General features: G+C 43.2%; 2 protein-coding genes across 3 annotated transcripts; both read right to left on the bottom strand.

Moving 5' to 3' along the window:
* Positions 1 to 255: 255 nt before the first annotated feature.
* On the bottom strand, positions 256 to 7,366 carry LOC143322553 (SIN3-HDAC complex-associated factor-like). Of its 2 annotated transcripts, XM_076733825.1 has the most exons (7): positions 7,224 to 7,366; positions 6,995 to 7,085; positions 4,456 to 4,583; positions 4,271 to 4,370; positions 4,050 to 4,173; positions 3,759 to 3,909; positions 256 to 2,505 (listed from the first exon to the last, which is right to left on the bottom strand). In XM_076733825.1, the coding sequence occupies exons 3-7, from the start codon at positions 4,581 to 4,583 to the stop codon at positions 2,172 to 2,174; spliced, it is 837 nt and encodes a 278-aa protein (XP_076589940.1). In that variant the 5' UTR covers positions 6,995 to 7,085; positions 7,224 to 7,366; the 3' UTR covers positions 256 to 2,171. The 2 variants fall into 2 exon arrangements, with proteins under 2 accessions (XP_076589940.1, XP_076589939.1); XM_076733824.1 differs by lacking the exon at positions 6,995 to 7,085 and having other exon boundaries at positions 7,224 to 7,351.
* A 983-nt stretch (positions 7,367 to 8,349) lies between these two features.
* LOC143322002 (DENN domain-containing protein 5B-like) lies at positions 8,350 to 27,007 on the bottom strand. Its single transcript, XM_076732830.1, has 21 exons — positions 26,707 to 27,007; positions 22,421 to 22,530; positions 21,092 to 21,812; positions 20,247 to 20,434; positions 18,665 to 19,162; positions 18,312 to 18,543; positions 17,400 to 17,550; positions 16,677 to 16,767; positions 16,469 to 16,588; positions 16,220 to 16,372; positions 15,980 to 16,058; positions 15,813 to 15,888; positions 15,500 to 15,628; positions 15,272 to 15,393; positions 14,847 to 14,992; positions 14,628 to 14,746; positions 13,656 to 13,840; positions 13,388 to 13,470; positions 12,763 to 12,889; positions 10,557 to 10,731; positions 8,350 to 9,755 (listed from the first exon to the last, which is right to left on the bottom strand). Exons 1-21 carry the CDS (start codon positions 26,813 to 26,815, stop codon positions 9,572 to 9,574), a joined length of 3,798 nt encoding a protein of 1,265 aa, XP_076588945.1. The 5' UTR covers positions 26,816 to 27,007; the 3' UTR covers positions 8,350 to 9,571.
* Between the last annotated feature and the right edge of the window lie 240 nt (positions 27,008 to 27,247).

The raw sequence follows: 27,247 nt of genomic DNA, 5'->3' as shown, positions 1-27,247 counted from the left end.
AACTCACAAAAACTAAGATGGATGTGCAGTACGATGTATCTGAAATGTTGTAAATTCACTTTCACCTCTGCCTCACAGTATATTCCCTTGTAATACTTGCAGTGCCTGTATCACTGCCATGAACGTAAGTCTTTTCAGGGAAATTAATTAAATTATTCTTAATCTATTATCGTCAACTGAATTTGGATCATCCTGCTGAGTTCATTTTTCTCCACCTACCCACTTTATACCAATAAATTCACTCCACACTTCCAGAAAACTCACAAAATTACTTTTATTAAGGGACAAGTAAAAAAAGTACATGATGTATAAAAAATACAAAACCGCTTTATCTAACTTGTAAGCTAAGTAAATGCATAGCAACAGTACATGCAAGTCTAGAGTTAGGTATCCTACTATTCTGTAACATTGTTAAGCTACAGGTGAAAAGGGGAAAGCACAGTTTGGTTGCAATCTATCATTTGTTTCAGTCTACGTGATACAGATCTAAGATGATGGTACAGAATAAGTTAGGTTGCACGCAACTCAACTGATGAGCAAATAAATACTTAACAACATTTCACAAATATTGACATCCAGTAATTCAACGCAATGTCAAACAAAGCCTGCGTGAGAATTACATTCGATTTCTGATGTACAAAACCGTACTACGTATAAGCTAAGGATGAAAAGAATTCATTACACTTCTAAGCGGGGATGCAGTGATACAAATAAATATGAAATAAATAAATAATGAAACCCATATAGGAGCCATAAGGCTTGCCCAGCCCCATATGTACATAACACACCCTCTGCTCCCGACAACTACATCACATGTATGAAATTTCATATTAGTGTTCTTTTTAGAATCCCATAAACATATATACAAATGACCTCGGACAAGCACAAGTGTCCATAGAAAACCTGCATTGATTTGACATTGGGTGAATTTCAATGTGCTTTGGCTTTAATTTGATAAATAAAGTAATATTAGGCTATATATCACAACACATTTGTGGTATATTAGAGGCAATGGCATAGAATTTCAGCTTGTATAAAGTCTTTTACCGTATACTGACCCAGGAATGACAGAAATCACTGATGTTGATATTGCTGAATGACAATAGACCGATTGTGTGTTTTGCTGTTGTATTGTGTGGTATTATTATGCAAAGACACTTTTGTTTTTCCTTATCCTTTTTTTTTTTTTTTACATATAAAAATAAGTTAAAACTTCAGAGAAATGGATCCAAAAAATAAAAGTAAGATTTACAGTTTATATAAGGCCATGCAATTTTAGTAGACTCATGCATCAGATCATTAGGTCTTTTGGATGAGTGGGCTTGCCATTCATGCAAAATGCACTATGTGTTGCTGAGGCCACGATAAATATAGCTACTGTCCCTTTTTGTTCCTTAATACCAATCCAGAATTAACACTAGCACTGTCTGTAACACACAATTAAGGCTGGTGTATTTGCTGTTGAAGCTGTGAATAGGCCTTATTTGAATGGGACCCACACAAGTATTTGCACACAGAGACACTAATCCAGTCTACAAACACAAACTCTTTGATAGGAGTGGATGTCAATGTGAAGAGATACAAACACAGGGGATACTGTACAAGTCTGTGCTCTGTCAATGTAAAGTGTCATTCATTCCAAAACGAGATATCCACCATTTCAAAAAAAGAGATATCTACTCTTCACAAAGAAAGCAAAACTAATCTCATTATATTAGTCATCTTAACATATATGCTTATAAAATATCCACCTTGAGGATGAGTTGAATCAGCTGAAATGTTGAGTGATGAATTTCAAGTAGCACCTTTTTCTGTCAGTCAGTGGATCTATTGCGTTTTGGAACAAAATCTTCTAAATGTACCAGCAAACTAGAGCTCCAGCATTTTATCTACAGTCGATCAAAAACACCACGGATGATGGTCCATCGTCAGGATGGTGAGAATATTAAATACAAAATAAGAGACAAAGTGGAAACACAACAGTCCATAAGTTACCGTTTCAAAATAACACCTCCGACATTATTATGGAGAAGACCAAAGGATTTACAGCTGCTTTATGATTGAAGGCAATCTGAGGCAACTCCTTTCTGTAAGTGCTTGAGCAAATAAAAAAACAGCACCCCAAGATTTCTTCAGAGATGTGTGCAGGAGGGAGGGGCGAGATGACGACTTCACCACCCTTGCTCCACCACCGCCCCGCTCCTAGGTGTCGTCATGGTAACACATAGCTGAGCAGCCTCTGCATTTTCCTCACACGCCGGTGTCTCCTTCACTTCCTCTTCCGTCTGGGATTTCTGCCCACTGACGTCCACGCCCACTGGGCCCTCCTCTACCTCCACCTCTTCCTCCTCCTCCTCCTCCTCTTCCTCCTCCTCCTCCTCTTCCTCCTCCTCTTGTTGCTGCTGCTGCCGTTGCTTTTTGCGGCAGCACGGTTTGAACAAATGGGGGTCGATGAGCACCTCCCCGAAGCGCCCCTTGTAGATTATTCCACAGCACACCTTTTGCCTGGGAGAAACACAACATGTTGTTTCTATTCAAGTGGGTGAAATGGATTTCTTTAATTGTTTAAATCTTGCAGAGGAAGGCATGAGGTGTGGTGTGATGGATCATCTATCTCAGGCAAATTTCAAGTCTCTACTCATTTTTTACCCCTAGAAATAAATTGAAAACATTATCTGTCTGGAAAGCACTGTAAAGCAGTGTAAATGTGCATTTAAGTTAATGGCCAGAGTAGACAAAACTGGTCCATTAAACTAGGTGAGCAGTCCATAAAGATATAAATAAAGAATAAAGATGGCAGACTCCTGGTTCTGCATTTTGGGTTATATTTCAACATCAACTAGTGGTGCAATTGCACCACATTTTTACATTTTTCAGCTGGTGTCACAGACTTTAGTTTTAAGCTTTTGACCCTGCATATCCACACAGGCGATCTCAATTACTCTACATTAGACCTGTAGCCGGGTGGAGGATGTCACCAAATTAGAGGTTTTGCAAGCCTGTCTGGGCCCAACTGGCTCAACACACTGAGTCGATTTAGGCCTTGTTTTTTTCTTTTTGCACACATAGGCCATTGTATGAACTATTGCTGTACTGATTGTATTATAAATGTACATACGCATTTCATTTACATGCATTACATGTGACAGTTCAGTTGACCATGCAGAGCATCAGGGAGAAGTTGGAACATGGGGAGTTCCTAAAAGTCCCTCATGTTTCGGGAAAAGCAGCATTTTGAGTTTTGATTTGATTACGACTACACAGAACAAGCCAACTGGCCACATGCAGTGCAGACTCTGCAAACAAATCCTAAGGACTGTGTGCTTGTGTGTGTGTGTGTGTGTTTGCATGTGACAGGGAGAGCTTATAGTGATACTGGAGTCTGTTTCAGGTCTGGGTCAGGCACGGGCTGAGAAACTGCAGACACTGCCTGGCTGAGGGCCTGAGTTTTTGGCCCATTCAGGTCTCTACACCTAACTATAAACAAGTAATTCTGCTGCATCCTAACAGATGGAACAGAATTGACAGGAGAATGAGGATGAGGTTGATCAAACACAGTCTGTACACCCACACGGTCTCATCAGGCAGCATCAGTCAAAACTGATGTCTTGCCTTTACATTTTGAACATGTGAAAAAGTACAACTGTGACAAAAAAGAGCTCTTTAAATTTCCATGTAATATTTACATAGCGTCAAAAACAAGCTAAACAATGAGTCAGCGGATCACAAAGGTGTGAGTGCTGCATTGTCTGTCTTACCTCTTCCAGTAAGTTAGGTCCAGAAATGAGAAAACAGGGGAGCGGCTGGATCCTGGGCTGAGCTCAGTGTCTGAGCCATCGTCTGACAGGTTGCTGTAGCTAGGAGACTGGGCTGGAGAGGCACTGGAGGTGGTGCTGTGGGCATCTGAATCTGGTGGGCAGAGCCAAGCAAACATGGAAGGGATGATTAGATGTGACATATGCATATGTATGACAAAAAAGCCCACTCTTTAAGGAACAAATGAATGAGTACAATTAAACATGTACTGAATGCCACAATGCAGAACTCACTGTTTCTTTTCAGCTCTTTCTGCAGCCGGCTGATCTGGCTCGGCCGTGCTTTCTTGGAGACGGACTTTATCTTCTTGGGCCTGGAAGTTATCTTTAGGCTGGGACCTCCTCTGGCGTCAACGACCTGTGTGGAGGACAGGAGAAAATAACGGCTGAATGAGTATTTTATCATGACAAAATAACAGCCTAACCATAGCAGTAGTGCTGTGATCCCAACTCACGTGGTTCCAGTTCTTCTTGGTTCCCACGGGTAGCTTTTTCCATCGTTTCACCAGGAGCACACAGGCATTACAGATTTCTCCAGATCGCGTTTCGCTCAGTCTGCAAGACAATTGTAGTTTGTGAAGAAGTGACAGACAGGAAAAATGTCTCCCCACACCCCCACGTGATCAGCTGTGACTCTTACCCAAAACAGCTCCTGAAGTCTTTCTCATACCGCTTGCTGTCCGTGAAACGAGAGCTTGAAGACTTTGCCCGGCAGATGCAGCAGCCGTCCAAACTCCTGTACATTTTTGGCTTATGAAAGCCAAACATCTGCGTGCAAAAATGATTTAAGTATTATCCTCTCAGCCTCTCATCAGTGTGCATAATGTGTCAACTGCAGTACCTCCCTGCAGCCATAGGCTACATTTCTGACTCAGATCAGAGGTGATATTTTATCAAAACATTTCAGTTTAGCTTAATCTGAATTAACTAAAAGAAAATCTGGTGTTTTGTCACGATTATAGTGCACTAAAAACATCCAGGGAAAGCGATTTTTGTTGGAGCATCCCTCTGCTTTGACCCACATGGGGGAAGTAGGTCAACAGTCAGACAGCGTGTCAGACAGATCATGTCACCATGCTGTGCTCACAGGATGCACGCTTCATTTTGGAAACTCAAAATATAAGCACGCACATGCCCCAATCCTCCAGGCTGCAGGGGAAACGTTATTTGATACGGTTAAACAAACAAACTGCCAAAATATAAGGACGCGGTTTCAGAGAAATGCAAAAATATAAACGTGTCGGGGGCAAATCACTCGAAACGCAATAAGCACGCCGATTATGCAGAGGAATTATGATTATGTTGCTAGGCAAATTTTAATCTCCACAGCACATGTGGACCTGAACTGCGGCAAAACTGCGAGCCGCGCCCCCCAGACTGGATTTTTTTTTTTCTTGCCATCAGTCCTCGGGGTCTTCTGACAGTGCGGTGCCACAGAGAGCAGACAGAGAGCAGGAATACTGACAGACGTCTCACTCTGCTGGGTATATCAGACCCTGTTTAAATGTGGGGGGGCTGACAACCAGAAAACTGTCTCGTGATGGCTGAAGGTCTCAGTATAAGAGTGAAAAATAATAGTTGTCTAGTTGAAAACAGATCAAATTAGAATAGAAAATCATTTCTTTTCACCATAAGTGTGTAAAAATTAAAACCGTGGAACCATATTATTTATCAAAATACATCATTATGAGGTAAAAATAATTATATAAATGAAATTAAAAAAAATAGGCCTACATCCAGCCCTGCAAAATATAAAAGCAACCAGATTTCAATGTACAAACCTTCATGGAAATGTATCCATGTATACTTTACTGGTGCACAAAGTTTATTTGCGGAAACATGCAAATAAACGTGCAAATAAAGCCACCGAAGTTATGACTGTTTAACTGGGAAAGTGCTTCACTGGGATTAAAAATGTATTTTACATGACAGTCCTGTCTAAGACACTAGCAGCACATAAAACATAGGTCACAAATTATATAGCAGACTTTAAATAGACATAAAATGAGGGGAATAATTAATAATAACCAAAAGAGATATGATCACATGAGTATTTACATGGTCCAATAAAGCAATCTATACCATGGAATTAAATGTGACATTTTACAGGTGTTACAGAGAGACAACCCTGTATCAGCTGCATGTACTCTGGGATATTTTACGATGCCGACCACATATTCACCTTCGAGTGTCTCATCTGTAAACTGCAGACGATCTCTGCAGCAGAATACAGTACGTGACGCAACGCAACATGGCAACACACTTCAAAGGCGGAGGCAGTGTGGAGAAGGGGGTGTGATGCGATTTTCCGCAAAAACTGTAATATCGAAAGTAAACTTTAAAAATTCTGCCGAAAGCAGCCCAGACTTGCAAGCACATCACCCCCACTTTTCAAAATAAAAGAAGGCAGCGAGAAATGCACTTGTTTTCATCGAGAGAAAAGTGCAAGTCGCCAATTTCACCGCCCACTCCAGCGAGGAAGCATGGCATGCCACACGACCTGCTTCATGCGCACCCATTTTATGATGACCGTCCTCTGGTCGACGGTGCCCGACTTTCCCTCTCAGCATTAACTCCATGTAGCGAGATGAACCCATGCAAACGCATTTCCGAAGCAAAATTTCCTGTTTTCGACTAGGAGGGGGGGAAGCCGTTCTCAGATAATCGTGTAATTTGATCTTTACTCTTTGTTATTCCGCGGCCGCGTCACTGCAACAGTCCTTCAACTACATGTGCACGAAGTTCAAAGCGACGGCTTTACGAAAGTCGGCGCTTGTACTGTGTTCTTACGCTAAACAACATCTTCTTTTAACCAGCTAGACTTGAATAAAGCGTTCATACATAGTTTGTGTTCGCGGAAGCTGTTTTGTTGACAGCAGCGGCCGCGTGCTGAGACGCATCTGTGGTCCGGGTGGGCGTGAGAGACTCAACTTGGCTTATTTAGCAGCCGTAAATGTGGAGCAGACTGCAGACGCACTACAGCCACGATGTGGACATTAATGCTGTATAGAAGAGCAGGTTTCCGACCGGGACGCTCAATAAACGACTTAAGTCACGTTTCGGGAGAGATAACGGGAGTGATTCCCCCCCAGCAGCCGAATGCACTGAAACAAACAATAATAACAACAGCCATTCCTTGCTCATCACATTTGCACATGAAGCCCATTCTTCGCGTTTACCTCGCCTTCCTTCCACTTTGCCCGGTTACTTTAATTGCTTACAACGTGCCCTACGCATCAAGTTGACCACCCGGTCGGTCTTGCCGCAGGCCTAAAAAAGAGCAATTGTTCTGAGACAACTCGAAGCTTGTTTTGAATTACACATCTGAAAAGCACAGCCAAGACTTTTAAAGCCCCTTAAAGCCCCAAAGACCCGACAAAACACGCACAAAGCGGCTGCATTCGTTACCTTGTTACAAGTTGCGTGAAGCTGATACAAAGTAATAGTCCTTACAGCGCGTCGTTACGGTGTGACTATTATGAAAATCAACCCGCATCAGTAACCCGCTCCCTTGTTGATGTCTGCGCTTGTGGACGGGACTGGATAGTTGTGGACGCAATGCGCATGCGTCGTATCCACACCTCCATTTCAGAGTAGGGCAGAAGCCTTTTTTTCTTTTTCTTCAATCAAAGTATTTACATAAACGACGTGTGACGTGACCGTGCGTCTGCATTCTACTGGCCTTATAAGGATGGGAACATTGCGCGGGAACAGGGGGCTCGGCCCCGGTTGCTATGGCACATTGGAGAGTGTAAGCAAAGGGGCGGGGCCTGTGGTTTTTACTACAGAACGCCAGATGGCTCGTCTGGAGGCCTACGGTTTTTAGGAGGCTCGGCGGCGTCAAGCAGGGAGATGCGCTTTGTTGATTTCAATTGCGTGACAACTGACCAGATTAGTGGTAAATAAAAGGTGGCTGAAACATGGCCTCCATCCAGTGGCCAGTCTGGGGCGAACAACCTTTTTTTTTTTTTTTCAGACAGTCAATCAGCAGCGAGGCAATTGTCCTGCGGTCACATATCATAACATGTACTGAGATGTATAGGCTGTTGTCTATGCTGTGATGTCAGGAATACAATTTGGAATAGCTAAATGCAAATAAAAGCGTGCTAACCCAACGTATTGCATGGCTATTAACGGGGATAAAATGAACACAATTGTGGGATACTCTCATTAGTCTCTTCCCTTTGTGCGTACACTTCAAGCGCCATCATGTAATTCATCACACAGAGGAGTTTGTCTTCAATAAATGCTCCCCCAGTGTTGATAAAAAATCAGCATGAAAAGCTTCAGGGTTATTGAATTTAATTGCATTACACTACAGGAGCCTGTTCTCATATGGTGCAGTGTAATTGATCAAGTTGGCGTTTGGCAAAGTGTTAAAGTCTAATTCTTTGTAAAAATCAAGACGCAGTTAGTCCTATATATGAGTGTACAGGGAACTGAAAATTATTCTACTATGCAAGAATCATATCCTTTCAGACACCACAGATTTAAGCGAATAGCAGAGAAAAAAAACAATACTAAGTCATGTCACTTATGTCAATATTAACTTTAATCTTTGACAACACGTTTCATAAATAACAATTCATTATTGCTTTCTCTAATCTGTATTTAAATGATAATAGAGGCTTGGTCATTGTGGGTTACATAGTGCTTGCGGGACAGTGCAGGAGAGAGCAGTTTCATTATTCTTCAACTGTTAAATTAAATGCGACATCAACATAATACCTAGCGTTTCTAAGAACCTGTGCTCTGTTCATTGTCTGAAGACTACTGAACAGTTTAGAAACAAACAAGCGTGACTATTTTCCACATTATCAGTAAAGTGTGTCCATAGTGGAATCTATTGTTTCACAGACACAAACAAGATGCCTTTATACAGAAAAATATGCCACTAATTCATTACAGCATAATAACAAATGGGCACAATTCTATTAAAGATCTAATGAAGAAAAATATTTACAACGAGCGCGGAAAAAAAGCTTTCTGACAATGTGACAAAGACTATTTGAACTGACACAATTAGGACACCAGTTTGGTTTCTGTGTTTCACCAACTGAGAATTTCAAGAGCACAACTCTGCAGTGTGTGACCCCAAATCAAAATAAACGATGAGAAACAGGCAAGTTGTTACACGGTATAACAAGAGCATAATAAGATAACATTTTGTAACATATTACAGGGTGGGAACATTATCTTTCTGGAGTATAGTTACTAAGATGTCCAATGAATGAAGTCAGGAAATGATGATATACTAAGGCCTGAGTCCTGATGTTTCAGATCACAACACATTAAGACATAAAACAGATTTTGGCCATGCATGTGCTTAGTTTAAAATTCAAGTGCAAGCAATACAGCGGTTGAAGGAGAGTTATAGTTGTTCCAGGGTCAGGTACAGTAAATGATGTGAGCTGTGAAAATATCTACTGTAGATGTGAGATGATGAATGACTCTATTTCTCCTTGGGGAAACAGAATTTCACAGTGTAAACAAGCATAGGAAAAATCTTACTATTTCCTGAAGCAAATACAGTATATAAGACATTTACATCAGGGATCAAGGCAATATGTTTGGAGCTCGAGTTGCCAGAGACTTCATCTAGTCCACTGTCCTTTTTTTATGATGAAGTCACATTTCTCGAGTGTCTGAATGAACTTCCTTTTTCCCCACAGATGGAAAGATGGATATTTGAACCCGTCAGCATTCCTGCAATAGATGATAGAGCAGGGGCTGAACTCTGCGCTCCCCCGTCAGGGTCAGAGGTCAACTCCTTTAACCAGTGCAGTCTCCAGGGTGATGGTAAACTCATTGAGTGTGTGTAGGATGCGGGAGAGGGAGTGTACAGCGGCACGGTCCCGCAGCAGAGCACCCTCCTCGTACATCCGAGCTGTCAGGGGAAACTCTGCCAGCAGGGGGAGCCACTGCGAGAGAAGCCGGTCCCTGCCAAGAGACACAGGTCAGTGGTCAATAATGGTCCAATAAATGCCTGGTGACGTTTAGTATTGAAGTGAAGGTGAGTTTGCAGAGTTCAAGACAGAGCTAGCGACGTACTGTTTCAACCAGGAGGCACTACGATGCTTTCAGCGTTCATTAACCCGAATGTTCAGTTCATTCAATGTTAGTCCAAAGCACGGACACGAGAATTCACATCTCTGAACGACCAGGTTACACACACCGGACACGACACACCCAAACTTCATTGCTACACTCTTCTTACTGTTTTTAAGGTGGTTACTTTAATTGACAGACCATACAGAGAGAAACAGAAAAGGAGAGAGAAAAAAACTAAGTGTGCTTTGAAATTTCAGCAAACTGTACCACTCAGATTAAACCAGTGTTCATTGATTCTGACTGCTGGTGCAGAGACAAGAGAAAACAAGTGTGATGTGTAACAGTGGTGTCAGCTGCTAAGCTAAGGGCTTTTTTCACACAGCCACATCAAAGTAAAATCCTTAGTTAACTTAAAAAAGGATGTTTTATTTTGTAACTTTTATTAAAAATGGACAGAGATGTGAATAATTTTTCTGCATCTCGTGTCCATCCATTTGATGATGGAGGCCAACACCGCCTCTCCCTGAACTGTTATGTAAATGGCTCAGAGTGAGAGAGTGAGAGCGTTGTCGTGCTGCAGGCTACTTCCTCAGGAAGGAAATGATATCACGTTTGTCCATTGCAAACAATATGACCAGGATGCTTAAAAAATCTTTTCCTTGAGCCATTTTTAAAAGTTTGACCACTCACCTGATTCCCAGGCAGACGAACAGCTGGAACTTGCCCTCTTTTCCAATGTTTCGTGGTGAGGCGTTGATGGCGTTGACATAGTGGCACAGTGAGTCACAGGGAGGACCCTTTGTCAGTGTTGATCCATGCAGGTCCCCCATCTGATCAGCCGTCTCCATGGAAACCACTGCCTTCTCTATGGGAAAGAGATGGTCATACAGTATTGTTATACTGACAATAAGGGAAAATAAGGTTGTAGAAGACAAACACTATCAGTCATGTTTTGTTGCGTGCAGTACGATATGTGAAATTCATAGTGGGGAGAGAAGTACAGAGATCTTATATTAAAGTCCAGAATGGTCCATTTGAGAACAAATATTATACAGTATTACTGGATTATAATGATTGATGCATTAATGTGTTCATTCATATTGCAGCTGGTAAAGGTGGGGCTCAATTTAATTACTTTACATACTGCTGGGTAGCTTAATCTATACCACTATTCCTACTACTATTAGTACTACTATTATTACTACTATTGCTAATTCTAATAATATCGGAATGTGAAAAAGTACCTAGTAAGTAAAGCTATCAAATAAACATAGTGCAGTAAAATGTAGTGGAGTACCACCTCCGTTATTGCAACTGATTTCATAGAATTCTTAACTCCTAAATTGATGAAATGAGAAAAACGATACCCCTCACTCTCTCACTGCCCACCCAGGATGAGGCGACTACATCTGAGCAGCTTTCATGTTGCAAACTCACCCACTTTGAGAAAATCTTCCCTGGTACTCTCCTCCAAGCAGACTAGTTTACTCATCTCGTGTCTTTCTTAATTTATTAAGGTCTTTTTTCCTTTTCTCAGCCCATTATTGCTACAGAGGCTAAACAGTTGTCTTACTAGTGGAATTGTACCTTCACTTTGTAAAACAAGGGTATCAGAACACTCATGAAGAAACATAGCTTGGACTCTGATCAACAGCTACAGACCAATCACAAATCTTCCCTTCTTTTCAAAACTCCTTGAAGAAGCAGTGGCTCAGCAACTCTTAGATCACCTTTCATCCAACAATCTGGATGAACTTGATCAATATGACTTCAGAAAATTCCACAGCACAGAAACCACTTTGACAGAGGTGGGAAATGATTTACTACTTGCTTCAGACTCTGGCTCATATTCAGTATTGGTGTTCCTTGACCTCGACACAGCTTTCTATACAATCGATCACCACATTCTTTTATGCTGCAGAGAAAGTTATATTGATGTCAGTGATACTGCTCCTCTGGTTTAAATCATATTTATCTGACAGACCTCACCTTATTTTACACAACATCTGTTCATCAGACCACAAGAAGGTCAGTTATGGGGTGCCACAGGGATCTGTGCTTAGACCTGTTCTTTTTCCTATTTACATGCTGCCCCTTGACACATTAATTAATACAATCTTGAGTCCAATTTCTATGCAGATGATACTCAGTTTTACATCTCCATTAAGTCTGATGCCTGTCAGCAGGTGGTGAAAGTGTCGGGAATCAAATAATGGATCTCAATGCTCAATGCTGAGAAAACCGAAATGTTAATTTTTCTGGTCCAAATCAGATTAGAAATAAATTCTGCAGTCTCACTCTGAACATGGCTAGTCCCACATTTTCACAAAGCCCTTGTATTAGAAATCTCTGTGTTGTATTTGATCCTAATCTGTCCTTTGAATAACATATCAATAATATTACAAACATTGTGTATATTTCCACTTTCCACATTGCCAGACTCATCCTATTCTGTCCATGGCTGATGCTGAAACATGTGTTCATGCATTTGTCTCAACTAGACTTGACTTTCCTATGCTATCCTCTCTATCCAACTTTTACTCAGTATATGTGTGCATGGTTATGCAGCTGTACATACTGTATGTTACACTTTTTTTGTGTGTATATATATATGTTTTGCTGATGCTGCTCATTACTATTTTTATTATGTGCAGCCCTTTGAGTCAACTTTGACTTGACTTGACTTGACTGAAAGTATAAAGTAGCAGAAAATGGAAATATTAAAGTCAAGTACCAGTACCTCAAAATTGTACTTAAGCACACTATTTGAGTAAATGTACTTAGTTACATTCCACCACTGGAAATTCATTTTCACCACCACCAGATGGAGACAGGAAACAGACATCAGCGAGAAGCAAAACATCACTTCTAATGAACTCACACTCACAGTACTTACCCACAAAGTCCCAAACAAACACATTCCTCTGGAAAAGACGATTGGATTTGATCCCGTGCAGAAGGAACTTCTCCAAGGAAAGCACCAGACCTCCTTCACCACATAACAAGACGGTCAAGTTTCCCCTCTACAATGACAGAAATGGGAACAGAATTAATAGAGGCACTGTGAGCAAGAGGCTCATCTTTCAACATCAGTAAATCCTCTCATATGAGTGATAAAATGTGCTGTAATTTTCCAAAATCCTCCACAGCAGACAACCTTTTTAATCTGAAAGGCTCTTCTTTAATTTACCAAGAGGAAGTAAACAGCACAGAGCAAATGTTCGCACATTAAAGCCTGTGCACTAAAGATGTTATTACAATGAATTGGAGGCCATTTACAGATAAGCTAAAGTTACTCATCAAGTCTCTTCTGTGCTTTTAACTTGCTGATGAGATGAGAGAGGCTGGTCTGATACATGAGTGAGACAAATGAGGCCCAGGCTGGAGAAGCCAGGGTAATGAACCATGGTGGAGACAAAAATGCATTTGCCGTTTTCACCATTTTAGCTTAGTGAGCCAGCAGGTTAAACGAATGTAAGAGCTGAAATCGCCGTGAAACACTCACTATTACAGTCACATACCTCTTGTTCGGGTTTGTGGAAGTGTTTAACAAGGTTATTTGCTGCCTCCCTCATGTCCTCTTGTACTTCAACAGACAGCATTCCTGACAAGATAAATCGAGAACAGTCAAAAATAGAAACATGAGGATGAAAGATGACAGACAAGAGGGGAAGTGGACAGGGGCTAAACAGAAAGGTGATACAGGGAGCAGAATCTGTTATTATAGTGAGCTTACAAACAAGTAGGTCAGCTATTGTGCTAAAGAATGTGTTCTTTGTCAGTACGTACTGCTTCGGCTGCCAAGCGATCCCAGCACTGTCCGCACACTCTGGGAAGGAGAGGCCAGCTCCGGAGGCGTCCCTGTCCACCTTCCAGCATCCTCCTCTCCACCAGGTGACACCAGCTGACCAATGAGAACTCTTTCCAAGCTACCATCACCCACGCCTTTCCCCAGCCATCGGCCACATGGGAACCTGATGGGAAAGAAAACAGTGTTTCATTATATCCAACTTACAAACATTTGATTTGTTATACAAGGACGTGCGTAGGTCAGGGCCATCTGTTCCAATCAGCTTCTGTGGTACGGTGTTTGTTTTTCTAAATAACTTCAAGGAAAATGGTAGGTTGGTTTGTGCTAGCCCTTTAAGTACAAATCATATATGGTTGAGATAAATGACAACAATTTCCCAAGACAATGCATAAAAAGAGGCATGCAAAAGTTTGGGCAGCCCAGGAGATTTGCGTTTAAATAACCTTTACTAAGGTCTCTGATCTTAATTTGCTTCTTTTGCTTCGGGCCATCTTGTTTCAAATAATAAATAAATGTGTCATCTTTTTACATTGTTTGGATATCAGATGATCTTTTCTCGTTCAGCCATTCACAGCAACAGAAATTTTGCCCAAACTTTTGCATGCCGCTGTATCTTTAGATGGATTTGCTCTCCACTAGGCAGAAACCGTTTTCAGTTCATGACACAATGGTTAAATTAACTTGCAGAGACTTGAAGTACGCACCAGATAGGTAACGCATTGTTTATGTTCCATGTCTACATTACATTCTTGTCATGTGATAAAGCGACGTTCTCCAGAGAATGTTTACGGAATCTCAGATATCCAATATTTGACAATCAGGATCATTTAGATGTCATCGTATCTATCAAACCAGGAGCTGCTGTCCACAAACACATTCTTGTATAATTAGCTCCTGTGGTGTGCGGTCAGTGTTTAGAGATGACACCAAGGCCAGAGGAAGAATCTTACTTGTAGGTGTGTCCAGTGATCTCATTATACACCATCACACAGTCTATCAGACACTTGGCCAGCAGGCCAGAGTTCTCCTGTCCCAGCTGCAGAGTGCTCAGCCTGCCCAGGTTCTTGCACTGAAATGAAAAGCACAAAACACAGTTGTGAGTTGTGTGGCTCTGTGTGTGTCTCTGTCAGACATGATGTTGACCTTAGTGCTGAGGAGTTTACACAAACCTGGAAAAAGATCTCCTGTGTATTCTTTGATATCTGTCTCACTCCTGAATCACCCAGCTCTCCTGACACACACACCCATGGGTTAACTGTTGCCATTGCAATGCTCAGCTTCTTCATGGGTATTATAACAACACGGTATGGAATACCTGGAGAGAGACAAAAGATTAAGAGCAAAGTTTCAGTCAGAGTAAATAGGATTTTTGATTTTTTGCATTGGAGCAGTTTTAATGTCTGCTGATTGAGGTCTAGAGTCTGAGTGAATCCAAGGGATACTGGGTGTAATTCAAGTTTATGAGGCCAGTGGGTGGAGATGGGGGTGGTTGAGGTTGTAAAACAACAACCCGAAGCAAACTTTCAGTGTCCTTGAAAGCTATAACCCCGCCAGTAAATTCTAGCATTTTGTTGTTAAAGTTTCCAGGACTTACTGATGGAGGTGAAGACGCGTGTGAAGCAGAGGTAGTCCACAGTGTTGAGAGAGAGCAGGTGGAACAAAAACTGCTCCCTTTCTTCCTCACAGAGCAGGAATGCATGAGGTTTATAGAGCTGCCTGTCAGGGGACAAGAAAAAGGTAAAAATCACAAAATTTACTTTAAAAACTCAGAAATAGAAAGATTTCTGTCTGTTAGTCAAATGAATTATGAGTGAACTGTGACCTGAGCAGCTCCTGGTTTGTAAGCAGCTCTTTCAGGTGCTGGGATAGCATTTTCTTCTCCAGAGCCAGGTGGATCCAGGCCCGAGCCTGACCCACTTCAGACAGACCCTCACTCATGGTCTGGATAAATCTGGAAGAACAACAGATAGACTGGCATGAGCAATGAAAAACAAGCCCCTGAGAACAGAACGAAATGCTGGGGATATAATGTATGTCAAGAATGCTGGCTCTCATCTAAACTTCAGCCAAAGTATCGAAGAGAAATTTTTCATCCATGTTTTTTAGATGTACAACATCATGCTTGCTCTCATTACCTCATGTCTTGTATTAAGGATCCTTTCAGAACCTGAGCGCCATCATCAAACGTTCTCTGGTCCGAACCGTTAGACCCTGAACAGAAAGCAAGTTACACCGATGATCATTCAACTCTTTGCTCAGTGACTCACAGCAGAAAAACATTACAGTCGAGTTGTGCTCTGACCTGGAGTCTCAGCTGGTGCCTCCGTCTTCCCCTGGGCCACCTGGTAGTGAAGCAGATGGGACCAAAGAGCAGACTTCCCCTGTTCCGAATAAACAGCCTTATCAATATTCAGCCTCCTCATACAGCCATCTCCTTTGCGTTCGTGTGCAGGATGTGACTTGTTTACACAAAAAAACACGGCTCCAGATGGATTTTGTAGGTCATCTGTGCTGATAAGGCATGTTAAGTTATGTGTCTGACCTGTTTCAGCTGCAGACCATGGCCCCAGGTTCTTTCCAGTAGGTCACACAGTCCGTGGATGAGTGTGTTCTCCTGCAGGCCTGTGATGTTGGCCTCTCCCTGACCCAGTTCCACGCTCTCCTTCCCCATCCTCTCCATCAACATCCGTTTGGTCTAAGAAGCCAGAGAACATTTGTGGCCTTATCCGTAAACGACAAGAAGAAATCAGTGGCAGCAGTCAGCCTCCATTACCTCACACAGATCTCTTACCTTCAGACGACACTCGCTCAGCAGCCCGTCAACGAACTCTCGGTGAGTCTGGGTGACAGCTTGAGGCGATGAGTCAAGCAGCTTAGACTGGCGGAGGTTCTTCCTTGTAAATGTGTGCTTCTGTTAAATGAGCATAAAGTAAGAAATCAGACACAAGCCTCTTAAGACCACAGTGTTAGTCTGTGTGTGTCTGAACACATGAATGTACCTGTCTCTGTTCACTGTCCATTCCAGAGTGATCGTTCACCGTTGATCTCTTGGGGTCGGTCCTACGTGAAGCTGTAACACGACTGGACCACCTGTTCAGCCAGAGAAGACAGCAAAATAAAGCTCACAATTCCAAGTGTGTGCGACCATGGTTCTGTATTTAAAGCACCAGGGCAACTGCTGATACACTAGTACCCATCCTTTATCATCGATGTGCCCCCACAGCCCGATCAGACGAGCTCAAGTATCCCTTCATCAACATAACCTGCCGTTTTCCAAAATGTGTTTATTTTCATTGATTTTAAAGCAGCAGGTTGTAAATGACCTTGGATAATAATTGAAACCATTAACCATTACTTTTATCCATTTTGATAATTATTTTCCCTTTATCCATTAGCTAAATGTTTCATTGACTCATTACTTTTTAATTACTTGGTTTGTAAATCACTTTTAGCCTGATTAACTCTGTATCGTGATGATAAACCTACAAAAGATCAGCATAACATCAGTTTGTAATCTTATCTGGATGTTTATTTTCCATCTAAAGTATGTGAATACGTTTATTGGTTTAATAACGAATATATATTTTTTTTCAATTAGTTGAGCTACCCCTTGTTCCCCCTGACACCCGCGGAAGTACTGGGTTACAAATACCAGTGGCTGTCATTGGGAAACCCAGTTTTAATGTGTTCTCACTGAATGGCAGTAAAAAACAAAGGCTCACTTGTTGGTGTTTTGTCCTTGTGCGAGCACATCAGCCTGCAGCTTGGGGAAGTAGCCCTGCTGGTGACGACCCTGGCCAATCCTCATGTCCAGCAGATGGGGGTGTATAGCTGTGTGGTCGGCCTTCAGCAGCCTGCGCTCAATGGCCTGAGCTGCAGAGACAAACACAGTGATGATTAAGATCCACCACTATTCCAGAAAAAATGAGCCAGGATGAGTCGTGGAAGTGACAATAAAGACACTTCCAGGGAGGACTTGCCTGACATGTCATGTCACTTCTAAGATAAACATTTTGTATTCAAGTTAAGTTAAGTGCTACTGAGATTGTTTTAATTGCATGGAGACTCACAGGCAGACTGTGCTACAGAGTGATGTAATGTATGATAGATGGAGTAACAACTCTGAGTCCAAAAGTCTTCAAAGCAGAGCCTTTGATACAAAGCTCTGGCCTCTGCTTACACGCATAATGCTCATCCTCTACCATATCCTTTAGCTCAGCTCTCTCTAAATCCCTAACTCTACCCATCTTCCCTCTCTCATATCAGATTATGTTCCATCCCTTTTGTGTTTCAATTAATTATTTCATTTTCATTTCGTTTTAAGAGATGTTTCACCAGTTGAAAAGTTAGATGTGCTGGTACACAAGTGCCTTGAAGCAATCTTCAGTACTCATTACAAAAGATAGAAAAAAATGGTGGTTGCAGATCAGCCAAGCAACATAATCAACATACTGTACAGTATAAACCCAAACAGACGGGCAGATGGTGACAGATTGGCAGAGTCCCTCTTGAAAATCTGGCATCATTCTGCTCAACTGGGGCTTCAGTCTATTCTCTGTGACTTAGCTTGCAACAGCATGTATGTCATTGTGCTTTATTTCACCCTCTTTTATTCATGAGCGCCTTCACAGTACCTGACTCAAAGAGCAAGGTGCATTTCCTGTAGCGACAGTTACGGCAGTCCTCTTCGTCTGTGTCATACAGCCGCTCTCTCTCCAGACGGCTGTCAAACAGCTGTTGCATTGGCTCTCTATCTGCCCAGCGAGATATCACCTTCCCATCCACAAAAGCAGAAAACATGGATGTCTCCAGGAACCGGGACAAGAAGTGCAAGTGTGTCGCAGGCTGAACTGCGAGGAAGGAACCCTGAAACATTGAAAAGCACAAACACTTTCAGCATAAAGAAGGTTTCTACCGCAATCAAAAGTATTTCAAAGGCACAGAAAAACAATATTAACGCTCTGGGCAGTCACAGCTGCTGAAGTACCTTGTCAAAGCTGAACGTCCCCTCTCGGTTGCTCAACCAGGAGTCCAGATCAAGAGTGCTGTGGATGACAAAGTCCTCATACCTGCCAAACATGGCAGCAAAACGTCCAGCAAACACCTCCCTCAGCTGAATGTTCAGCTTTGCGGCCTTCAGCTCTTCCTCCTCCTCCTCAAACACGTGGCCCAGCGTCTTCCCTCCATCTGACATTTTTTCTCCCCCGCACCTTCGTGCCAGAGCCTGCAGCCTCTCCAGCACCGCCAGCTCCTCGCCTCCGAGGTTCCCGTTCCTTCTGTCCTCCATCAGATCCTCCAGCACCAGGCTGCTCAGGCGAGGGGAGGTGGTGGCAGGCTTAGTGATCAGACCGCCCTGTGGTGGGAGCCCAAAACGCAGCAGCACCTCACTCAGTTCCTGGATTAGCTCGATCTGGTCTGGAAACATGGGAAGGTCCTCGGGGGCCTCAACACAATGGTTGTCAATGTCTACAAAACACAGGTTGGCCTATGAAAGGGAAAAGAAGGGAGTTAGAAATCTGAAAAACACTCCATCAGATAATCATAACAGGTTTAACCAATCACAATGCACATACTCTTCTGGCTGAGCTTTAACATCCAATTAAGATCAGAGATGAAGATTTACATTCCATTAATAGATTCTTGGCATTTCACCGTGATAAGCCCTCAGGGGATATTAAGCATTTGAAGGATTATACTGTTATCACCGCAACAAGGGAAATTGTGGAAATATCAGGCTTTCACGTTGGCAAACAAATCAGAAAAAAAAAACTGTGGCCATGAAGCTGCTGATCTTACAGAACTGTGTGAGAACAGGATATAAAAATACTGCTTCTGTAAGCAGCGGTGGAGCACAGTGCAGTCAGCAGCAACATGACCTTCAACAGTGACCTCAAGCAGCCAGTTTACAGCCTCGAGGGAGGACGGGAGATGGACTGTAGAGTGGACGGTTGCAGACATCCTCTTACTCTGCAGCTTCATCCTACTAGTTAATGTCTTCGCTTCTTAGTCTTTTCACCATCTCTGTCATTCAAACACCAGGAGGAGATTCTATGTTTTGAAGGTTTTCACCGCATATCAGTATTATTAAATGTTTTTCCAGCCCCAAATTACCACCCATGCATCAAAATGTACAACTCGAGAAATAAGCGGTGATCCCTAACTCTCATTAATTATTCAGCGAGTCCCATTATTCTGGATCTCTCACGCTCGGCATTTTTGCTTTCATCCCTGCCGCCCAGAGCTGTCTTTCAACTGCCTCCCTTCTGAGCCAGAGCGACTTCAAAGAGGCTTCAGTGAGATATTCACGCAGCGTGAAGTGATCTCGGGTGCAGGACTGGATTTCGAGAAAGGGAACTGCATCGTCTCAGCTCGACGGGCCGGAGGGAGAGGGCAAACTGTCATGCATGCAGCACAGAGGGGATCAGCAAATGGTTGAAAGAACCTTTCAGTTTAACAAAACATTTTTTGATCCTTCTGCCAAAATGTCTGCATCCTAAACCTCTGACTGGCGTGTTCACAGAGGAGGGTGTGGACGTATTAACACATGAGATGCTGGTTTAGCTCTGTACCTCGTGTGGAAGGTGGAAGGACGACCGCTGAGCTCCCTCTCTGCGCTGGATACCCATCAGGAACGGTACAGGAGCATCCAGGAGGTGATGCAGCGGTGCAGAAACAATGGGCAGGTAGATGTGTTGCCACTGGAATGGGAACAGCAAGGTGGTGATGCCCTCTGCCACTGTCATCAAACGCTGGTAGTCTAAGGAGGTGAGAAGGATGAGAGAAAGATGGGACAACAGCATGAATCAATCACTTTTAAGTACCAAGGCTAGAACTCATTTTTAAGGGATGAAGTACATTCCCTTTAGCAGCATTTTAATGAAGCTGTTTATGCAAGCGGATTATAGAACTATTTAATGCATACTCCTGTTTACATGCCGCAGAGCACAGCCTGATTAATGAATGAGGATGTTCCACACTCATTAATTTACAACGTCAGCTGCAGTATTTAACCTCAAACCCATCTGCCATGTTGTTGCTGTAGGTTGCGTGTGGGATCATTATAGTTTAAGTTTTTTTGTTTCCAAGCATTTCCATAGATTTTGTTTCATTTTGTACCATGCCTTGATATGTCTACTTCTATTAATTCTGTATTCTTCATGTTATATTTATGTCATGTTGTTAATGATACTTTGTTATGCCTAAAAACAGCTGCTTTGCTATGGTGCTCTTCAGTATACTCACACATATGTTCTCCTACAATGTCTTCAAACTGATCTTATATAATATACCTTATAATACTGTCCTTTGATTTGCTTACCCTCACTATGACTTCATTTGCATTTTTAATGTTACGTGGGAATTTCTTATTTTTAGTGTTATCTCAAGCATGGGAATAACTGAACAGTGTGTTTACCTTGAGAACAAAGCAGGACTTGTGTCTCCAGAAGTGCACAGGTAAGTAGTTGCACCATATTGTCCACACCCAGCAGGGAAAATGCCTCTCCAAGAGGGTACTCCCCCAGTGGAAGCTCACCCGGGCCGGGCCGCTGGCACACAATGGGTCCCTGCACCCCGTAGAACCTCAACGACCTGCCGGGAGGAGGCAGGGGCACCTCGTAGAGGATATTATGGATGTAGCTCTCCAGAGGAAGGGGCGGGGCTGTGTGTGATGTCACAGCCTGGTGCAGCTGAGACAGGAACTGTCGAGCAGCTTGAAGGAAGGGGAGTGGCGTGAACAGACAGAGCGCTTTGGACACATACAGAGTGTCCCGTGCCGGATCGAAGGAGCCTGCACAGCCGAGGCAGGCAGACACCCCGGCCAGAGACTCGGCGTCTGATTCATCCAAGCTGCTCACAAGCGAGTCCATGCTGGAGGTGGAGGGTGAAGAAGCAGACGAAGACGAGGAGGAGGAGGAGGGAGAGGAGGCAGAGGAAGCTGAATGGTGCTCCACATGGTGCATCTGGCAGAGAGTGTGCATGGCAGTGATGATCTGAGCACTGGTCACCTCCTCGTAGAAGGTGTGGACGAAGCCATAGGAACGCGTGCCATCGTCGAAAGACATCGTGAATGAGTGGAACTGAGGATCAAGCCGGTCTGCCTGCGTGCGGAAGGAAAGACCCCTTGGCATACAGAACTGAGGAGAAAGAGTGAGGGATGAAGAGGAGGAGAAAACACAAAAGAGGGTTCAGAATAAATGTCACCTTTAATTATGATACTGGGCATAAAAACTGTGGGTTTTCTAAACTATATTTTTGCTTTCTGAATACATACATACTGACAATACATTTATATTAAAAAGCTTTAGTTAGACTATACATTTTAGTGACACCATAAATAAGTAATACAAAACACTGTGGTGTCTACTGGGAGGCTGTTCACAAGAAATTTGACATGTAAAAAAGGTATAAAAAAGGTAATTTAATTCCATCTGACTGTGAACGTTTCTTTTGAGGCTTTCATCATCCTGACCTGCTTTTCCGACAGAACAAAAACCATGTTCTGAGTATTCAGACAAAGAAAAAGACAGAAAAGAGTATATTCTATGAGAGCCTGCAGACAAGCAAAGATAAATGGCTCCCAGTTGTTTTTGTTGTCATGATCATCTTTTGTCATTTGGAACAATCTTCATGTTAACTGGTTAGAAGAACATTTGTCCTACAAACAAAGCACATCTTGTCCTTCCTGATCACTTCCATTGTTGTGAGAGAAAACGAACAACAGTGAAGAAGAACATGATCTCACCATGTTGACAGCATCTTTATTGAAGGGGTTCCTGTCTGTGCTTTCAGGGTAGTGCACCAGAACCTTTGACTTGAAGGAGCGTCGAATGGGACTCTGCTCAAAGGCCTCTCCTGAAAGACACACAGATGGACAGAGAAAAGGAGATGTTACAGCATTATTGTGTTAGCACGGATCAATCTCTGGCCTTCATTGCTGCTGAGACAGAACTTATTACTGACTGATGAAGACGTCCGTACAGGACGACCTTGTCTGACAAAAAAACAGTTCATCTGCTGTTGACAGCAAGAGCCAGTCTGCAGCAAAGAGGGGAGACCCTTCCGAGGGTTATGTAACTCAACTCATTACCATAGAGATCGACTGGAAAAGCGGAACAACACCCCTCATCCCTGACACTCTGCAGCAGGAGACGCTTTATGCTTGTAGGGGGTGTGCACAGGATGAAAACATGCTGCTTTTTTTAAAACATCCAGAGCGCTCTGGCTCAGGATAAAGGATGAGAAATTTTTATATAACAGCTATGTGTACATGGAAGTTTTCTTGCAGTGCCTGCAAGAAAACTCTACAATATATTTCTACATTGTCAGTGCAGAGATTTGATGCATTGCTGTGTCTGGCTCAGGTTTCTCCTCTCCTCAGTCTCTGCACCTTGTGTCAGCTTCTAGCTCCAGTTACATGCAGTCTGTGTGAGTATGAGCGGCTGAGGAGGAGCTGCTGAAAAAGAGATAGAAACTAACTGCGTGTGTATGATTCAGTGTGTGTAATAGTAGTGAATGAGATTCTTTCATTATTAATCCACTTCCTGAGGGGGATGCCCTTGAACGGTCCTCTTCACTGTATTCCTTTTTTCATTATTCCGCCATGAACTCTCAGGCTTAATGCTCAGCTCTGGCTGACATCACTGCGACTCCAGGAACAAAAACAACTGCAAATGGCAAAGTAACACTCGTCTCTCAGCTCCGAGCTTCAACGCACTCGCTCAGCATTCAGGAGCATCCACCTCACCTGCCCACGAGATGACGCACGGCACCCTGAGAGAAGAAACGACGCCGCAGGCAGAGTGAGGAAGAGGCACTACCTCAAGTTAAAGTGAGTCAAGCTGGTAGGTGGGAGACAAAAGCTAATGGATCACAGCGACATGAGGGGGAGTCAATGTTCTTTGCCACAGATACAAATTGGTGCCGGCGCTGAGAGGCAGGCTCGAAGCCTCGCAGAAGGACACCTAGTTGCCATGGCAGCAATTTCCACCGTGGCCTCGAAGATGGCCAAAGCTCGTCAGCAATCGCGTCACACCGAGCTTCATCAGCTGACCCAATAACAACCCACAGTTCTCCTGACAGGAGGTCGAGGGAGTATGAGGGAGGTTTGTTTTAGCATCTGAATGAAAGCTTAAATGCCTGTTGCAGTCGGCCTGTAATTAGCATGTTTCCTCCTCTTAATACATAAATGTACACACAGTAGAAACTGCTGTGAGTGTGAGCCAATGACGTACACAATACATCACCAAAGAATGCTGCAACTAATGATTATTTTCATTTCATTTAATCTGCCTTTTTTTCTTGATTCATCAGCTAATCGTTTAGTCCACATATTGTCAGAAAATAGTAACAACTGTCCATCATATTTTCCTAAAACCAAATGTGACGTCTTCAAATTGCTTCTTTTGTGCCACCAGCAGTTCAAACCGGAACTTGTAAATGTTGGTATTTCTGTTTTTGAAAAAATGAATTAAATGATTACTTAATAGCTGCAGATCAACAGTTTCAGGTTTCTAAAACCACGTCCAGATGCCCTTGATGCCCTTGATCAACCCTCCTTGGACAACCATGACTGTGAATCTTCACACATTTTCTAAACGACTTATTGTTTCAGCTCTAATCCTTAGTACATAAAACCCCTCATAACTGTCACCATAAAATTGATATTGTCAGTATTTTTGGAGGGCAAAACAGTGTTTCATATTCACTCCACGGTTTAGACATTCATCACAAAAGATGGATGGCCCCAAATGGTTCCCCATCCCTAAAACAGGCGTGCTTAATCAGGGATGATTGAACAGCCATATAGGTAGACATCTGTCATATTCAGCAGCTGAAATACCCCCACGGTCCCATTCATCACATCATTACATGAGTAGATGAGGACAGATATAAAAAGCGGAGATTAAAATGACAGCAAATGTCAGCTGGCATTGACTGATGAGGAGTTTTTCCTTTTTGGCTCGATCAGTTTAAAATCTCTCCGTCTTCACGTTACAGATTTGTCCGTCCACTGACGGTGAGTTTTATGACAGAAAAAAAAAAGACAAATTTTGCTTTTCATCTAAGCCAGAGACACAGACGTGGTGCCGGGCTCATATGCTTAAAATAAAAGATAAAAGTAAGTGCTGAGTGCTGAGTGCCTAAAAATAACATAACTCACACTGACATTTCTGTGTACAAGCAGCAAGTGTGTTAATAAGCCAAGTGGAAATCATGTACGTCTCTTTCCGATCAGCTCGACTTAATAAAGCAGCACTCAACTGTTCGGTCAGGGAGTTCTCGTCCTGCACTGATGTCATCCCCCTGTGACAGTCATCAGGCCTGGACGGGCGCTGAAGCCTCGGCCATTCAGTGTGCCAACGGGCAACGTCACGTGAAATTTGATTAGGCTGCAGAAAACACAGTGGCGTCTATTGAGAAGCCAACAAGAGCAGATTGTTCCTCTGCAGGCATTCACTAATTACACACACACATAAAAAGAGATACTGTATGATCTCACACATCCAAAACAGCAATGGACATGAAAGAATAAACCTGCCTGACTGCTGCTTATAGAATATGTATGGTAAGAGAAAGAGATCCCTTGAAAGGAGCAGAGCCCCCTGCTGCAGTGGGTCTGGGATGACCTGCTGTTACATAAGCAGATTGGTGGAGCTCAGATATAATAGCCAGCAGCGCTGCCAGTCGCTGCAGGGAGCCAGCTATCAAAGTCCCCAATGGTCAGTTAGAACCTGCAGCAGAGCTCCAACAAAATACAGAGCTCATCCTAAATATACTATATTTGGCTGAAAGAGACAAAAACAAGCTCGGGTTAAGCATGTCTGGTTACAGCCATCTTTCCCCTGAAGATCTACATGAACCATGTTTCTGCTACAAAGAACACAGGCAGAAAACAGGGTGTGTTTGAGCTCGACAACTCAAACCTGGAAGTGACGTTCAAAAGGTATCAGCACACCTGTACGCTGCTTCATCCTCAGACAGAGGCGTACACAGAGCAGACGTCACGGAGGGCTCCTCCAGGGTGAGTCTGTCGTCACCGAGCCCAGGCGAGTGTCAACAGCTCAGCGTGGAGGAAAGCAACACCACCTGGTGTCTGTATTTCCCTCCACCTCAAACACACCATCGCTGCAGCTGTCATCACCGTGGAAGTCCCAACGTCCACCAACACTACAGCACTCCCTCACCACCTCCGCCTTTGGGTGAATAAAGGGCAGAGGTGTTTTCTTCAAACAAAGGGTCCATCTCTGTTTGAGAGCAGGAAGATGGTGAGAGAGCTGAACACAGCAGCTACCACATAGATTACCACCGCTGTAATCTGTAATCAAGCCTGTGTTGACCATGAACCACTGTCTGGATGCTCCATCTGTGTTCCAGCTTCACTGACCCAGGACAGGACGCTGATGTCCTCCCTCTATTCAACCCTTTCTCTGCTATGTTCCTGATCCAGTTGTAGTAGTGGATGACTTGCAGAAACCAACAAAGCTATATTCTATGCACTACCTTGAAAATATGGTCAAAGCACAATGAACAGAATTGTGATGTGTTTTTTCCCCAAGCAGATGATACAAAAGGGCAATACTGTAGGGTGATACAGATTAATTGTTATTTCAAACAATGAAATAGCTTCAAGTTTATGGGACAAAGATCATTCCCTTGGATTTTGTGTTTTTATCTGCTTCAGACTTAAAAAATAGATATTTTTATCAGCGCTAAAATGACACAAATCCCGACAAAATAATGTAGTAGCAAATTATGATGGAATTTGGAATAAAATGATGTTTTATTCCACAGCACAGGCTCCTCTCCACAGTCGCAGATTTTGTTGTTGTCAACAGCGCTTTGAAAGCGAGAGAAATGAGGCGTCCAATCAAAACACGTTTAAATGGATGTCACCCCAACACACACACACAAACAGGCCGACGTGAAATGGCAAATTTCTTCACATGAAGCGTGACATGAAACACCTCCTCGGCTGTACGGTTGTTTTGATGTGTGGATTTGTTTCGTTCATGTTTAGAGACCATCTACCTGCTCCATCGTCCGGCTCCAGGCCCGTCTCCGTGTCCACTCCACACACAACAAAATAGTGGGCGAAACGGCATGAAGCCGATCCTGTGGCCGCTGCGGTCCCGCTCATCCTCGACGCGTTTATGGTGTGAGAGCTCCGTGAACTTCTACTTGGCTTTGAGGATGATCATAGCGGATGCGGCTAATCCGAAATGTTTGGCTGTCCCTCGATCCGTCCGCTGGGTCGTGTTCGCCCGCCCGCCTGCGCTCAGTGATCCGCGGTGTGACTCTGCTGGATGATCCAGCGATGGTCATCTCGTTTGTTCAGAGGGGGGAGGAGGCTGAGTGTAGGCCTGGGAAAGAGAGGGGGAGAGAGAGGGAGTAGACAAAGACCTGAACGCATCATCACCACTGCTAAATCAGCCTCATTTAAAGGGTGTTTAAAGGGTAAATCACGATTTCCCGAAGGAAGTTCGTCATTAAAAAATAATAATACATATATATCCAGAAATGCATCATTATTCTCACTGAATAACATTTTCCAAAAAATCTTATTGAATTT

This window comes from Chaetodon auriga, chromosome 6 (assembly GCF_051107435.1).
Source record: "Chaetodon auriga isolate fChaAug3 chromosome 6, fChaAug3.hap1, whole genome shotgun sequence".
NCBI lineage: Eukaryota > Metazoa > Chordata > Actinopteri > Chaetodontiformes > Chaetodontidae > Chaetodon > Chaetodon auriga.
Note: the sequence above shows the minus strand (reverse complement) of the source record. Positions and strands in the feature narration are given on the sequence as shown.